Source organism: Antrostomus carolinensis, unplaced genomic scaffold (genome assembly GCF_000700745.2).
Source record: "Antrostomus carolinensis isolate BGI_N321 unplaced genomic scaffold, ASM70074v2 scaffold5908, whole genome shotgun sequence".
NCBI lineage: Eukaryota > Metazoa > Chordata > Aves > Caprimulgiformes > Caprimulgidae > Antrostomus > Antrostomus carolinensis.
Genome location: NW_010333567.1, coordinates 26,127 through 42,467, shown reverse-complemented (window position 1 = coordinate 42,467; position 16,341 = coordinate 26,127). Strand labels below are relative to the sequence as shown.

Sequence of the window (16,341 nt, the reverse complement as noted above, 5' to 3'; positions counted from 1 at the left end):
CCTTAATTTGGAGTGAGAAAACTATTTTCACATCACAAAAGATGCATTTCCTTTTCATTATTTCATAACATGTGTGCACCATTGTTCCTAGTGAATCGTATCTTATTTCCCTGGTAACATTTTTATATTCTTATCTGTTTTAATGTGTGATCTGATACACCTCATTGATCTCTTTCAGCCCCCTTTGTTTTTCCCTGATCAGTGTTCTGTGTCATGTACATTCTGTTTTCAGTTTTTATTCATTAACATGACATTTCTCATCTTCTGCTTCACTGCACTGTTGAGGAATTACCACTTCTTTTCCTCACCCTTTCTATTCTTACTCATGGCAAATGAAATAATTAATCAAAGCAAAAACTCTGCTATAGCTGCCTACAAACCACGCATACAGAATTTGGCTACTCCAGATGCCACTTGGAAAAGTGAGGTTTTGTGGTAACCTGGAGACACCTTCGCCTTTTTGTAATGCTTAAGAAAAAATTGGGCATTTATGTCCATGGGAAAGGGTATTTTGAGGCGAATTCTCAGCCACTGGAGTGGAGGGGTCTGCAGCACATTTCTCTGGCTGAAGATCTGTTGTTTTGCATTTCTGGAGTCACTTATCATTAAATGAACATAATAGTGTCAAGTTCATCAAACCACATATGTTTGAATGCAAAATGTAAGTAAGCTGTTCTGAGGACAGTGTTTCAGATGCTGCTCTCCATTGGAAATGTTCTACAGAAGGTAAGTGCCCTGAGGAATGCTGTAGCAACCATGTCTTTCACTTGGGTCAGAGCGTATCTTCTTCTGAACAAGATATCGATTTGTTTTCCCACCCTTTACTACTTTGTCTATTTTTAACCAGGTTCAGTCTCCTAAAACCTCAGTGACTATCAAATCTGTACTCCGGCTAAACATATTGTGTGGTGGCACAACAGACCTCTCCTAAAGTCATAGTGCACAACGGTGAGTCTGGAGAGACCTAGTGAATAAAACTGGGTAGTCGGTTTTAAATATCTCCAATGACATACAACAAAAATCTCCTTGACAAGATTATTTTTATTAGTTTCTCCCAGTGTGAACACTAAAGGTAAGGAAAAATTTAAAACACTACCATAAAGAAAATTTAAATCTATTGTGAAAACACTTAGTAGCTTTCTAGTCTTATGCTGCAGGTGTCTCTCTGTCATTGTCCGTCTCAAGAAATCAAAACAGAATGTGCTAAAAAAGAAGGAATATTTTATTATAATATTTGAAAGGTCTTTTTGTTTTTTAAAATTAAACCAAACCATAACTAAACCTGTAAAACTGAGAAAATTTTAGTGAATTATTTAAACTTTTTTTTTTATGTTGACAGAAAATTTGCAAACTTACTTTCAGTTTTTCTGATTAAGGAGAAATTAAAATAAACACACTGAGGCTGAATAACTTTTCTAGCCATTTTGATTGATTCAGTTGAAATTAGTTACAGGGTTACATATTGTTCTGTAACAGAATTTGTTACAGAACATTGTTACAAAGTTATAGGCTATTTTACAAAGAAAAGCTGGTTTCAGTCTATGTATTAGTCCCCATGAGCTGGGAAAAAGGGTCAAGTGAAGCATAGAGGCAGACACTGAAATCACAGCAGTATGAAAGAACATAATAGAACAGGATATTAAATAATCAGATATATAATATCTAGCAGAAACCTAATTTTGTGTAATTGCCAAAATAACAGCTTAGTGTCAAATAATGAATGACATTATAAAAGGATTAGTCTGATACTGTGTTCCAGTTCATAAATGTCACAATTTATTGTTCCGTAGCTTAAACATTTTCTTAGGTAGATAACAGTTAATTTTCACTTCTTGCGTGTGAATCTTTGTATTCATTGACCAGAGGAATGAATGTCTTGCCTTAGAGATTGTCTAAATTTTATACACCTGAATGAGTCAACAATGAGATTTTTTTTTGCATCTGTTTTCTATCTTAGTGTTTTGAAGGGGAAATTACAACTTTTTTGGATCTCCACATCTATTTATTGCAGGTCAGAAACAACTGGCCTTGGGGAACTTTATTGTACATGTTTTTAATGGACTTTTCGGAATGACCTGCCACTCACACTCACTGTGAGCAAGTATGGGAGCACAGAAGGATAAGATGTATTATCGCTTTTGTACTGAAATAATCCTCACTTTAGAGTTATGTTATGCCTTACCTGTGTGATATTATTAACTACCATTGTTCTCCACAATGCTGCTACAGATCTCAGAGGAACTGCAGGGACTCGATGCCAGGTCTTCTGAACAGCACAGCAAGTACTTGCACACATCAATAATGGTAAAATTTTTATATTATCCATGAAGAATACAGAGAGCAGTGGGAATTGTTGATGCCAAATACATTGGATCTGTGGCCTTTTGATTTAGGATAATTATGTGGGAAATGAGCAGTTCTATATTCCTGGTTCATAGCTACTTGCCAGGTGACTGCTTTCAGAGAATCAGCAGAAAAAATGTATTTTTTTAATAGGTATTGAACAGTAGGTTCTCACTGATTACTACCACATATAGCAATAAGGTCTTTCCCCATGCATGAGCTGGTAAGAGTCAGTATTTCAATATTGGGTATGTGTTCAATGAACATGACTTAAAAGAATTATTAAATATTTATTGGTGTATTCTGAGTGTTACTAAGCAGCAGTATTGAAGCCATGAAGAAAATCCATAGGATTTTCCTTTCTCTCTTTTTTGTTTTTCTCCTCCTTTTGCTCATTCCTTTCTGCTGCTGTCCCTATTCTACCTTCCTTAGTGGTGAAATTGAGAGAAACAGAAAACTCTATGGAGGAAATGCAAAAACTACAGGTAAAATTACAGCTTCTCAAAGCCAAGGGTGAAATTCCCATAGACCACAGAAGGCCAGACTTTCCTTAAACTTTAGAAAAATCTGTTTATTAGAAATACCAAGCTACATATGGAAAAAGGGGCAACTGTGGAATGCAACAGTCTTAAAGACCTAAAAGATGTTGTCAAGTATGTGTGTAATGGAGGAGAAGCTTAAGTCACAAGTTTTCAATTTTCTTTTCAGTGTGCAGAGCCCTGCCTAGTGAATTCAAACCTGTTGATAAACAGTTTGTTTTCCTTGTTTACTTTTCACAGGCTGATGAGAAGCTCTCCTTCCACACCCAGGGGCCATGGGGGTGGCCCAACTAGTGCTCTGGGGCTTATGGGGAAAGATACACACCTTTAGAAAATAATCTAAACGAGGAGGTTTAATTACTAACTTAACTTTTGCTGGACTGATGTCACCCAGAGCAATCTCATGTCCTTTTGTCCAGGGTATGTTTTAATGGACGAAAAATAAAACCCCAAAATATCTCCACTGGTGTCTTTTATTAAGTAATGCAAAATACAGTATTAATTATGACACTGCATGCATTTTAGACAATATAAATGCAAGCCTACAGAAAATGTGACAAAGAAACCCTCAATTACTTTTGAGGTAGTATACAAGGAAAAATAGGAAAGCAGAAACACTGTGGGTTAAAAGAACAAAATATTAGTATCACTTTGTGCATACATTAGTCACTCATAAATACATTTGTATGAAATAACTTAAGATACAATTCCATTCTTGTTAAAAAATATACTTCTTCAAATTCACTATTCTTCTTTGTTTTGTTTTCATATGACATTTTACGGTATTTTATCAGGTGGAACTATTTTTCGTCACCGCCATCATGATTTTACTATTTTTCTCCAAGAGTTTAGGCACAGATGGCCTCATGCACAAAAATAAATAAGAAACCTGCTTGAAGGGAAAAGAATTCTGCTCAAATAGCTTAGGATATTTTAATAAATACCATTTTGTTTATAAAAATACTTCCGGTTTATAAAAGAGGGGAGGGGACGGTCTCCCACGTGGAAAGGATGTTAAGTGAAAAGTGCTATATAACATTTTTGAAGAGATTTTGTTTTAAACATATAGTACCATTATGAATATATATTTTATAATAATCCTGTTTCTTAGAACCTTAGTGTTCACTAGAAGTATCAAATGCTGTTTGCTTCCTTTCGTTTGTTGTCTTATTGCCATTTTGGAAGATGTCTAGTTCAGAAGGGTTCCATATAATTGTGCTTTTGTAAGGCTGTCCTTCCGACTCAAACCAGTACTCCCAGTCCGTTGGAACTGCTGCTGCTTGCTGTGAATACTCGAATGGCTTCCTTGCTCCATGGAAGACTGGTGGATTTCTGAAGCCTCCACCGAACTCTGATTGAGGGACTCTGCTGAGCTGTTGGGGCTCACATCCACATATTCTCTTTTCAATACTGGGCTATTTTCAATGTTTTTGTTACTGCATAATTGGACAGTAATCCTTTCATTTTTTTGGTCTCTTGATTCTTTTGTTTTGTAAGTGGGCAATTTGTCCTGTTTACAGCTAGTGCTGATGTCAATATTCAGACCACTGTCTGTTCTCAGGAAGCAAGAATCCACAAGTCTGCTTTGGCAGATATCGTCTCCCTCTGAGCAGCTATCTGCTTTGTAACTAGCATAGATGGGGCTTGTTCGACTATCTTCCTTCTTAATAGGACTGCTGTAGTACTGCTCTGAAAAACTACAGGGCGACAGCCTGCCAGTGTTCCTGTAAGAGTACGCACCAATGTCCTCCACACTCAGTTGCCTCCATTGCCCAGGCAAGTCGTCTTCTGAAAGCTGGGTGCTCCTGCACTCATGACTCATTTTCTGATTCGCTAAAGCCTGCTGTGGTGTTATGGCTGAGAAATGAAAAGATTCATTTGCATACGGAGGCAGAGTCCTAGTAAACGTGGGCGAGTTCTCATTGTCATCGGCAAGCTCCATGTGCTGTGCAGGCTTGGACTTGGCGAACCTAGGACTTCCCTGATGCTCATAACCTGCAGGTGACTTTCTTTCAAACAGTTCATCTCGGTTGCTCAAGTAGATCGCTTGCTGAGAGGCTGTCAGAGTGTTGGCTTGGGCGTTCTCCTTCTCCTCGGATGTGACACTGAAGCTGGAATAGGAGCTGGAGGTCGGCAGAGAGGTAATGTACTCTGGGAAGGCTTCGTGAGAGAAGCTGGAATGGAAACCGTCTTCTTCGACGGTGCTGTCCGTGGAGTTCTGGGACCGCAGGAACCCTACATCTTTCACTTGCGTGTCCACACTCTGCCTCCTCTCCCTCCTCCTCTCCTCGGGGCAGTAAAGGGCAGTGTCGCTGCAGTAGATGTCCGACTTGTACTGTGGCCTTTGTCCAATTTTTCCAGCAGAGTCCTGAAAATTGAGATCCCTTGTAGATGGGCTTGACAAGTGTGAAGACAAGCTGTTTGGATCTGGTTTTTCCAGTACTTTGGCAATGACACAAGTGGGTATGGTATCAGCATAAGTTGTGTGGCACAAGGGGACAGAAAGGCTGCACCCGTGTTTTTCCAGATGGATGCTGAGTCTTTCCTGAAAGTCAGATGGCAACTGCAAAACAGAAAGATGGCAAAGGGGACAGGAGAAAAGGGTACATGTCAGTACTGGTGTCTGCTTGGCTTATACAACATTGATAGATGGATGCTGTTGACATGACATAGCCCACTATATATGGTTCTTTGACTAATGTGATGGCCACAATCTTTGTGCATTTGTGAAAACAAATGTAATCAAATGACTTTCATTATTAACACTTGGAAATCTCCATCTGCTTCCCCTCATGGAAAACACTGTGAAACTTAGATTTTTCCTTCCAAGTTAATTCAGTTTGGATAGGAGTGATATAAAGAATGTAGTAAACAATAATTTTGAAAAGGCAGGTAGGGAATTACAGCCTACATCGACAATTTCCAAACTGTGTGTATGGGTGGATTTGCAGTTGGAGTGTGGGAGTGCACGGGTCTCAGCTGTGGTGAGGAAAGAGAGGGAAGAGATCACATCTATTCTTTCTTCGAGGTTATCTTGCCTCCAACCTGGTGCCAAATTTGCTCCTGCCCTCCAGCATTGCATTTGATAATCAATGTTTGAAGAGGCAGGAAAGCCGGATTCACTGACACTTAAAGCAATGGTACTCGCTGCTATGACAGGAGTGTTCCTATGCTGGGAAGAAGCAAATCAGACTGGTTTGCTTGCCCCAGCAGTCAGACACTACTTGTCAGATCAACTATCCTCATAAGCCCCAATATATTCCTCTTTTCCAGCAGCTGCTAGCTGACTGCTTTTCTAGTTTCTTACTACACTGACAGAAATAAGAGCTAAGACCTGAATTTACATTATGATTCCTGTGACAGCCAAGTCAGAATTTAACATTAAGTCTGTTATGCATCAGAAATCATATAGTTTTTTGAGAAAGTCAGGATCAGTTCTGTGGATGGTGGTTCCACCTGCCATTCTGTCATGTGGATCAGAAGAGATTAAGAGACCACATTCCTTGGTGTGGCTTGAAAGTCTGGTAACTAATGCCTATGCAGGTATCACCAAGCATCATTGCCAGTCAAATTTCATGCATGAGAGGTGTCTCTCCGTATCTCTTGCTGGAAATCCAAAGAACTCCTGTTCAGACTAAGTTTTGAGTTTGTGACTGCAATAGCTCCTTTGGTATCCATGTTGATTCACACCACTTAGGGATTTAGCCCTTGAATGCTTGGCGGAACTCTGATTTACTCAGCACTTTATTTTTATAACGAGAAATCAAGTTCCTCTTTAGCAAATAATCTCAATCTCTCCTTAACTTTTTTTCTCTAGAGGAGAGAACCCTATGAATACTGAAGCAGTCCTCCGCCCACTATTTTAGGCAAGAGAAATTTGAGGTGCCAGCTCCTCATAACGATCTCACATCATATAAGATATGGAGCTCCTCTTTTAGCTTCAGCGGGAAGTTTTAAAAGCTTGTTTAATCCCCAAAACTCAATGTATTCAAAATATGGCATGTTGTGAAATGGCATTCTTGTTAATGAGGAGTAGGATGAGTGTTTTTTCAACCAACAGACCTTCCAGGTTATTTTGGATTAATCATTGTGTTGTTAATTAGCTCATATGTCTTCCATTGGAAATAAAGAGTATGATATTGCCAATCTCCTGGCAGACAGCAATGTTAGTCATAGTAAGTACAGATGTAACAAAGATTGAATAAACAGGTTATAAAAGAGGGCTGCTGTAAATTGCCACAGAAATGAGGAAAAGAAATGCAGTTCATTTAACATGAAACTGCTGCATGGGGCAGCTATTCTTTTAGTATCCCGTAATACCACTGTTTGATCTATTTTATATACAGTATTTAGATTATGAAATGTGTTAAGAAAAAGAACATTATTTTCTGGGCATTACACTGGAACCTGTAATTACTAAAGTGATATTGCTGTCACATTTCTATATTATACCATAGTTTAGGCTTCTGGATAATATACAATACTTGGTCAGGCAATATTTGCATTTTAAGGAATTTATTGACTGTGACAACAAATTCACGCTTTCTAAATTAATAAATACTTGGAGTTATGAGTAGAGACTTGGCCTATTTAATTGAGTGTGTGACAGTCTGTGAAATTGTGGGGAGATCCCACATTTATGACAGTGTTCTGCAAGTGAACCACTAAGTACTTTTAAGGTCCTAATTCTTGCTAACAGGTAGGGTGCTCTCAAGTGTGAGTAACATCATAATTCCTGAATATGAATTGCTAAGGAAAAAATAACATGACCAAGATAATGGTTAATTTGGAAGTTCTGTCTCCGTTCCAGAAAACCATTGCCCATTTGACAGAAGAGTCTTGTTCTGTCTTTATTTACCAGGGTTGTTTAGTGCTCTGAAGCTGTCTACTGGCTTAGAAATGGTTTATACATTCCACTTTCAATTTTGCATTATTCTGTTGCAGAACTACACAAAAGAGACCATTTGGGAGAATGTTAACCTGATAGGACTGATGAAGGGAAGGCTTTTCTCCATGACCTTCACTGGAGCAATATACACAAGGAAGGTGCTATTGCTTTGTGCAGGGCCTGCATCCCTAAAGGCAGTCTTGTTCACTAAGATAACATTTACCTCCCCTTTAAGGAGTTTGTTTCTCAAGCCTAGTTTCCTTGGAAGTGAGGACTATTAATTAAAGTCTACAACTTGGAAATCAATCATTCAGTGCTCTGGTTGCTTTTGAAAAATATATTTGTTCTGTCAGTCCATTTTAAAATTCAGGTTTAGAAATTAGCTGGACTGGAAAATAGCTTCAGGAGGAAAATTGATTATATTGGAATCTCTGATGCCTGCAGCTTGCCATTTCCCTGCTGCCACCCCCTGTCCCCCCCAAGCATTTTGCAGCCTAGAGTTCTCAGCACTTTGGTTTTCCTAAAATCTTTATTTTTCATGTGATCAGTGCAGGCCCATTCTACCAGATGGCCGAAGCTTTGGGGAAGAGAGTACCTCCAAGTTCCATCACTGGCTGTGATTTTTTCAGCACCTTCCTCAGCTGCACAGGATACCAGCAGATGCACAAACCCTCCTGTTGCCCGAGGAGAGGAGGAATCAAAGCCTTAAGGGCAAATGAGTTCTGGAATTGATACATGTAAAATAACCTGTTTCCCATAAAATATTTATTTCTTTAATTATTCACCAAGTTCGGTCACGTTACCTCTGAAAGCTTATGTGCCCTGTCGTAATTCTTGCTGCACTGGAGCAACTGAGCAGCTAAATTGCAGTCCTTCCTATAGAGCTCCTAGAAAAACAAAAAATAGCTTGTTTTTTAAAGTTTGCAAATATCTTGTGGCTTTCAGCCTCTCTCCCATGCCTAAAGCAATCTTTTAAAAATTGACTTTGGTGAAATTTGGAGCATGCTTTAACTTTTGAATACATGTTCTCTCGTATGGTCCTGATATCTTCACCCCTCTGTGAGGGCTGATAAAATTATGAAAAAGAAAATTTTGAGACCTGTTACTACAGAACAGTAATCTGAATTTCAAAAGATGGATACTCACCGTTAGGAACTGGACTTTATACTGTTAACATGCATGGCACTATGGAGGCTAAAATAAACATGACCTTTTAAGCAAAAAGAAAATTTAAGAACAGACAATTTTTACTGAGTATTATCCAGATCAGCACTGAGATACTACTTTAGGAAGTGTTGAAATTATCTTATGAGACTGTGGGAGAAATTCACTGCAGAAATACATATTGTATTGTTTTTTAAAAAGAAGGCCTTTGTCTCCTTATGAAACTTTCTTGCTGGTTAAAGGAGCTCCTTTCATATCTTGCAGAATGCAGGTATACAAACATATTCAATCTCACTGCAAATATTGGATGCTACAGAACAGGATATTTTTACTTGTAAGAAATTACCATGAGAATTCCACACAGGAAAAAAGAGAATTTAAACAAGCTTCTTATACTATTTTTGTATTGAATGGCTCCCACAGCCTATTTAATGGGAAAATTCAGTACATAGATTTGCCCTTCATCTAAATTCAATTTAACACACATGACTGTAACTGTATCCTTCAACCAGTATCTTTGGGTCACTGGAGGTAAGAGTTGTATGTTGCTTCTCCTAATCTAGGTGCTATTAAAAACAAAGTTGGCTTCAGAAGTTAAATTTGTAGGTGGGCATAGATGAGACAAACAAAGCAGAAAGATACTGTGGACACGAGGTTGTTTTAACCTGTAGAAATTAGAAAATGTTTATAGAGAAAAGATGTTGAATACTGAAATGACTTGAATTTTCTCTGCCACTAATGTTATAATTTTATTGCATGCAAATTTTTACTTTTCCATTTTTTCTTTTAAAAAACTGATAAATACATTTTCTGTGAAAAGGAAAGGTGGAAACTTCTGTTTTGAAATACCATTTTAAAAGGTATTCTGTAATAACAGATACCACAAGATGTTCCTGGGAGTCTGTGAGGCATGGGGGTAGTAAATGTAGTTTTCCAATGATCATCAGTCCATTATATATTTATATTCAAAGGCCTTTAGATACTCCTGGCATGTGGGTTTCTTTTTTTTTTGTTTTGGTGTGTGTCTGTGTGAGCTTTTATACATGCCACTTGTGCCTTAAAATATACCGGGGAGATACATTCATTTATGTAGGTCTTAAATTTTGTGTTAGTACACACTATTTTTATTCCTGAAAACAGATGCAAACAGTAGGAATCCAAGAATTCAATTTAGAAGCAAAATCCGTTGCATGTGCATGTGATTCTGACAGGTTACATGCGCGTTAAATACATAATATATTGCTACATAATGTATAGCACAGACAAGTAATCCCAGTGCTGTATGGCCTTACTAGGCATCCAAAAATTAAATCACTCCAAAATCAAATCCTTTCTTCAAAAGCTATGAGGCTCTGTTTCTGTGAAGAGGTTGTCATGGAGAGTACACAAAGTATATCTTGTACTTAATTTTTAGCAGCTTTAAAAATTACTCCAGAAAAATTACATGCAAGTTGAATGTGCCACATGTACTTTGCACACAACGTACTGGGACATGCTGTGTGACTGGAGTGACTTTCTGTCCTTTAATGTTTATTTGCATGGAAACTAGCCACATCTGTGGCAACTAGAACAATAATAATCAATTAATGCCAAAAGTGTTTTCTATAGTCTAAAACATGTTTTTGTGTCAAAAGCATTATTTTACTTATCTGCCAGAAGAATAGGGGGTAATAGAATTGAAGGAAGAAACATTGGCAAGTCAGAAACGCGTTCTCCCCATGTGGGATTCACCAGTATAACACTGTCTTTACTTATTAGTATAATATTAATGGTTTGTTTCATTATTCTTTATTTTAAAATTTGGAATTTAACCTTTACATTCATTAGTGATGCTACATAACTAAGGGTAGAATTTTGTCTGTGAATCAGCCTCAAGTATTTGAGGCTTCTGGACCATACTCTAATGTTCAGAGTAGTTCAGAATAATTATTGGAAAAAGAATACTCTCTATTCCAGTCCAGTTTAAGCCACCTTTTAAAAGTTATGAATATTTAAAACACTTCAGAGTGGGCTCAGACCTGACCCAAAGAAGTAGTGTAAATGCATGAGTATTTATTGGGAGAGTTTTACAATTCTTTTCCCCCTTCATTTTAAATCTGAAATAACTCCAGTGATTTCAGCTCAATTAATCTGGATTTATACCTGTGTTTCTAAAACCTAAATTTAGTCCATTTCACTTGCCAGGTTCCTTTAGTTACAGCTATTGGAGTTATGAAGTAACCATTGTTTCAGCACAATTTCTATAAAAGTAAAGGGTCAGATTGTGAACTCTTTGTTTCCGTTGGAAAGCTGTTAATTGCACAGGCACAATTCACATCAACAAGCATATTAATGGGATCAAATGCTCGCTGCTATGATTAAGAGTTCATATGAAATATGGGAAGATTGAATGTAAGATGCGGAAAAATAAGTGCTAAGAGAAACGTCTTCTGTAGATGAATTTTTTATTAAGTGTCTAAGGAATGGCACAATAATGAACTAAATGACTGTAATCTTTCTTTCTTTGCTCTCTGTTTTAGATTTGTCCCTGGAAGGTTTTCATGAGCTTGGTTTCCAGCTGCAGTACGTATGCCAGTTTCCAGCAGTGTTCCGTGAGATGTAGGGTGACAATTGCCAGAGATGTACCCTGTTTTGTTCCACACAGAGATAAGTAAATTGTTCCATATGAACCACAGCTGGGAAAAATCTGTCTCCTCCCGCTCCCTGCAATGACCTGAGTGACCAGGTTGGGTCAATCCTATCCTCTGCTAGTAGAGCTCACTTGTGCCAGGCATCCCATTTCAGTGAGTGAAGACTGAAGGAACAGAGGAACTGCAGGAAATGTAGAGTTCCACACTGTGCCTAAAATCCTTAAGCTGAACCCTCACTCCGTACACGTGTCCACACAATAGCTCTGAGAATATGCTTCTACCAGTTTGCTCTACTAGACTGAAACTGATGGCAAAATCAGTGTGGCAATACTGCCATTTCTTAGAATATTTTTTTAATCAGTTTTAGGTTAGACCTAGGGAAAAAAAAAATCAATTAAAAGTCTCACCCCAACCCCATAGCATAAAGAGAGCTGAATTTACAAAATGATGGAAATAATCAAACATGAATTTTAACTGTTGAGCTGAAATTTACATTTGATGTAAACAACAAGAAATTATTCTATAATTTCATGGGAAGTGCATGGCCTAATTTATTTCCAAATATAATCTTGAGATGTTCTCATAATTAAATACTTACATTGTCTTCTGACAACTTATCTATTGTCACCTTGGCCTCTATTAAGTGATTATTGAGTGCAATTATTTCATGGCTCAAAGCCCGTTTTTCCTCTTCATAATGTTGACCCTGTGTAGAAAATGGAGTAGTCAGTATTTTTTCTACTGTTGGATATTTCAGAAAAAATGTCCAAAGCTTGATGTAATTCTCAAATCTAGGGAAAAGCACAACAGAACAGTATTTCTCCCCCCACCTATTTTTTACCTATTTTCACTCAGCAGATGAGACAATGTACTTTGAAAATATGGAGATCAAACTGAGCTGACATTAGGAACCTTTGCAAAAGGCTCTAGCTAGCCTGTGCAAAAACATTCGATTAACGATCAGTTATTCCTTATTCATTACAAGAAGGGTTTCTAACCTGGAAGGGACTTTGCCTGCTCTTGGCTTTTGCTACAAGAACATTTCACTTATGACATTAGCTCCCACTCAACAGGGGGGAAAAAACAATATTTGAAAAGGAAAGTAGCTGTGTTTCAACCAATTTCTTTTTAGCTGTTGACTGTGCTGGCTGCTTTAAAAACCTTGAATGAGGTTGTTCATTTCTCAAGATGAATGTTTGCCTGATTGTGGAGTTAACACTTATTAGCAGAATGTGACCCACTGTGGGATAACAGGAAAATAGTCTGATTCAAACTTCTTGCTTCCCACTAATTTAATGTGGTTACCAGTAGGCTGCAAATCTTTATTATAAATGCAAAGAAATGGAAAAGTAAAGTGCCACTAGCTCTTCCCATACTGTGTCACATTTTCACATTTCAGTGTTTATTGCACCACCTCATATACTAAAAATTGTTTTGTAGCAATCATTTATAACCCTGCCTCCAGCCTTATGTTAGTATTAAAAAGTATGGTAGCTTCTAAATGCTCTATCTGAGATCAAGGCACATTCCTTGTGTTCAGAGCTGTACAAGACCAGATAATGAAAAAGTTTGCCAATTATCTGGAGGTATCTTTTAGAAGCAGTGTTGCAGTAAGAACAGAGAGTAGGGTAAACCTTGATGTACAACTGTTTTGTTTTACAAACTCAACCCAGTGACAAATTCAAAATCTCACTTCCCATTCTCAAACTGCTAGAGTAATTTGTGAAGGACTTTCTCCAGCAGGGTAATTGTATTAGCTACTGAAATTTCCCAAATGCAATATTGCCAGGGTCACACAAAAATCTTCCATCAGCACACAGTTGGCAATGTCAGCTAATTGACAGCAATGGGAGTTGTGTGTTTTGAAGTCCAAATTAATATCAAGGTTAATTATCCAGCTGCAAAGCACCAGGCTATATTAGGGAAGAGCAATTAAATTGGAAGCGGCAACGCTTATCCTAAGTTGCTATTTAAAGAAAAATACCTTCTCCAAAGGTCTAAGCAAACCCATGGCTTGCTTTAAACATTGCAGATATGATTGAGGTGTTTTTGCGAAGGTCTGTACCAGCCTGTTTTAATGTCAGCTTTTCTATGGGCTGTCTGTTCCCTGCTGTTGCAAGACCTCCATCCTGAAGCCCAGCTGTGCATGGAGCCTGGTTCAGGCTTGACACCTTTCCTGTCCTCATACCCATAGATCAGGTCCTCCTGCTAACTACCTGGGGATTATATCGTGGAAAGCCAAAGTGTAGTTTTCACAGAATCACGGAATGGTAGGGGTTGGAAGGGACCTCTGAATATCATCTAGTCCAACCCCCCTGCCAGAGCAGATTCACCCAGAGCAAGTTGCACAGGACAGCATCCAGGCTGGTTTTAAATATCTCCAGAGAAGGAGACTCCACAACCCTTCTGGGCAACTTGTTCCAGTAATCTTTCACAAAGAAGTGTTTCCTCATGTTTAAGCGGAACCTCCTGTGTTCCAGTTTGTGCCCATTGCCCCTTTACCTATCTCTGGCCACCACTGAAAAGAGTCTGGCCCCATCTTCTTGACACCCAGCCTTTAGATATTTATAAACATTAATAAGGTCCCCTCTCAGTCTTCTCCAGGCTAAACAGACCCAGCCCTCTCAGTCTGTCCTCATAAGAAAGATGCTCCAGCCCTTTTATCATCTTTGTAGCCTCCACTGGACTCTCTGAGAAGTTTCCTCTCTCTCTTGAATTGGGGGGCCCAGAATTGGACACAATACTCCAGATGTGGCCTCACCAGGGCAGAGTAGAGGGGGAAGATCACCTCTCTCGACCTGCCGGTCACACTTCTCTTAATGTGCTCCAGGAGACCATTTGCCTCCTTGTCCACAGGGGCACATTGTTAGTTCATAGTCAACTGGTCATCCACCAGCACTCCCAGGTCTTTCTCTGCAGGGCTGCTTTTCAGCAGGTCAACCCCCAACCTGTACTGGTGCCTGGGGTTATTCTTCCCCAGATGCAAGACACTACACTTCATCAGGTTCCTCTGCACCCAACTCTCCAGCCTATCCAGATCCCACTGAATGGCAGCACAGCCTCCCGGTGTATCAGCCACTCCTCCCAGTTCTGTGTCATCAGCAAACTTACTGAGCGTGCACTCAGACCCTTCATCCAAGTCACTGATGAATATATTGAATAAGACTGGAGCAAGTACTGACCCTTGGGGAACACCACTAACCACAAGCCTCCAACCAGACTCTGTACCGCTGATTAAAACCCTCTGAGCTCTGCCATCGAGCTAGTTCTTCACCCACCTCACTGTCCCCTCATCTAACCCACACTTTCTTAGCTTAAGTTTTGGGGGCTTCCAAGAGCTCCAACCTCACTGATTTTAACAAGACATGAACTTAGGGGCTGTATTTTTTTAATCAGGTAGATTGTCGTGGTTTTATATGAGGCTCTTAACTCTCATTGATTTTATTGTGAACTAAACAACTAGGCACTTTGTAAACCTCCTGGACATCTGTGCACCTCTAGAAATCTGTTTCCTTTGACAGTATTACTGAAGATTACATTTTCAATGGTATTTAGATGTGTAATGAATTAGACAAGTGCTATATTGGGATCTTCAGTTACCTAAATACCTGGGAAAAATGTGTCCCCTCAATTTTCCAAGTCATTTCATGCTTTTGAAGGATCCAGGCCCTCTGAGTACAGACTTAATGTTCCAAATAACCGTTTGTATAAAAGATTTCATTTTTCCTTGTATGACAAGTTGTTGTCAATGCCCTGGCAGTTGATTTGTGGGACCCACTTTTGCTCTAAGTCTCTCTGATTTCAATGAGTGCTGCTCTTGCCTAACCAAATTGAACTTGACTCAATGTATTTTACAGTTCAGGAAAGATAATCTGATCAAGGATTTATAGTCTTCAGCCCAGAAAGGAACTCATAAAAAGGCAGCAGATTCAGGCTTCAGAAGCAGTACTTTCCATTGCAGAGTAATGCTGAATCTGACTGAATTACGGTTTCATTATATTTCAGTTACTGATAACTTTTGGGTTGGGTTTATGTTTTCCAGACTCTGTATCTGACCAAGTATGACTTTACAAAATATTTTATATTTGTTGAACTGTAAAAATCACCTTAGTCAAAATTTATACTATACAGATCATCAGATAGACACCAAAGTCATAAACATCTCAGCAGCACTGTGAAGGAGGGAGAATGATAAAGATAGGCACTCCTCCACCAGTATATGTTTCCATCTTTCTCTTGAAATCACTGTTGGTGACATGAGCAAAGAGTCTGTTCCACTGTGACAAAATGAGGGAGCCTAAGGGTGGACAGGACCCTGAAAGACTTTGGCATATTGACCACATACTGTGTGTCCATCTTAGAAAGTTCAGGGCTTCAGCCAGATGTTATCATGGTCCAGTGGTGACAGCAACAGGGCAGAAGCTTAAGCCTGACATCACCTTGGGGAAAATGGTGCAGTTGGAAAACACGGCATGGTAGCACTGGATCACTGCATTAAAAGCATTGCTGGTTACTGGGGACTGCAAATTTGAGCTCTCCAGTTGATGTAGGGCAATCATATTTTCAGCATCACATATAGATGACAGAGAGAGATAAAAGGAGACAGGAATCATAACATCAATGCTATGACTGCAAGTTACAAATAGAAATGCTCATTTTACTTAAACTACCTTTGGCAGACTTCTCTATGTCTGGTAGTTTTTAGATGCTTGGTTGTCTTGCACTTGCATAAGGCTGGTGACCTCTCCTCTCACCTTTTGGCAATGATTTCTGCTCT

General features: G+C 38.9%; 1 protein-coding gene across 1 annotated transcript; it reads right to left on the bottom strand.

Moving 5' to 3' along the window:
• Nucleotides 1-3,445: 3,445 nt before the first annotated feature.
• BEGAIN (brain enriched guanylate kinase associated) lies at nt 3,446-12,270 on the bottom strand (the record flags this gene model as incomplete). The annotated part of the gene is made up of 3 exons (XM_029086465.1): nt 3,446-5,445; nt 8,574-8,657; nt 12,163-12,270. Coding segments are annotated over 3 exons (1,566 nt in total), but the record flags the coding sequence as incomplete, so codon positions are not given.
• Nucleotides 12,271-16,341: the final 4,071 nt, after the last annotated feature.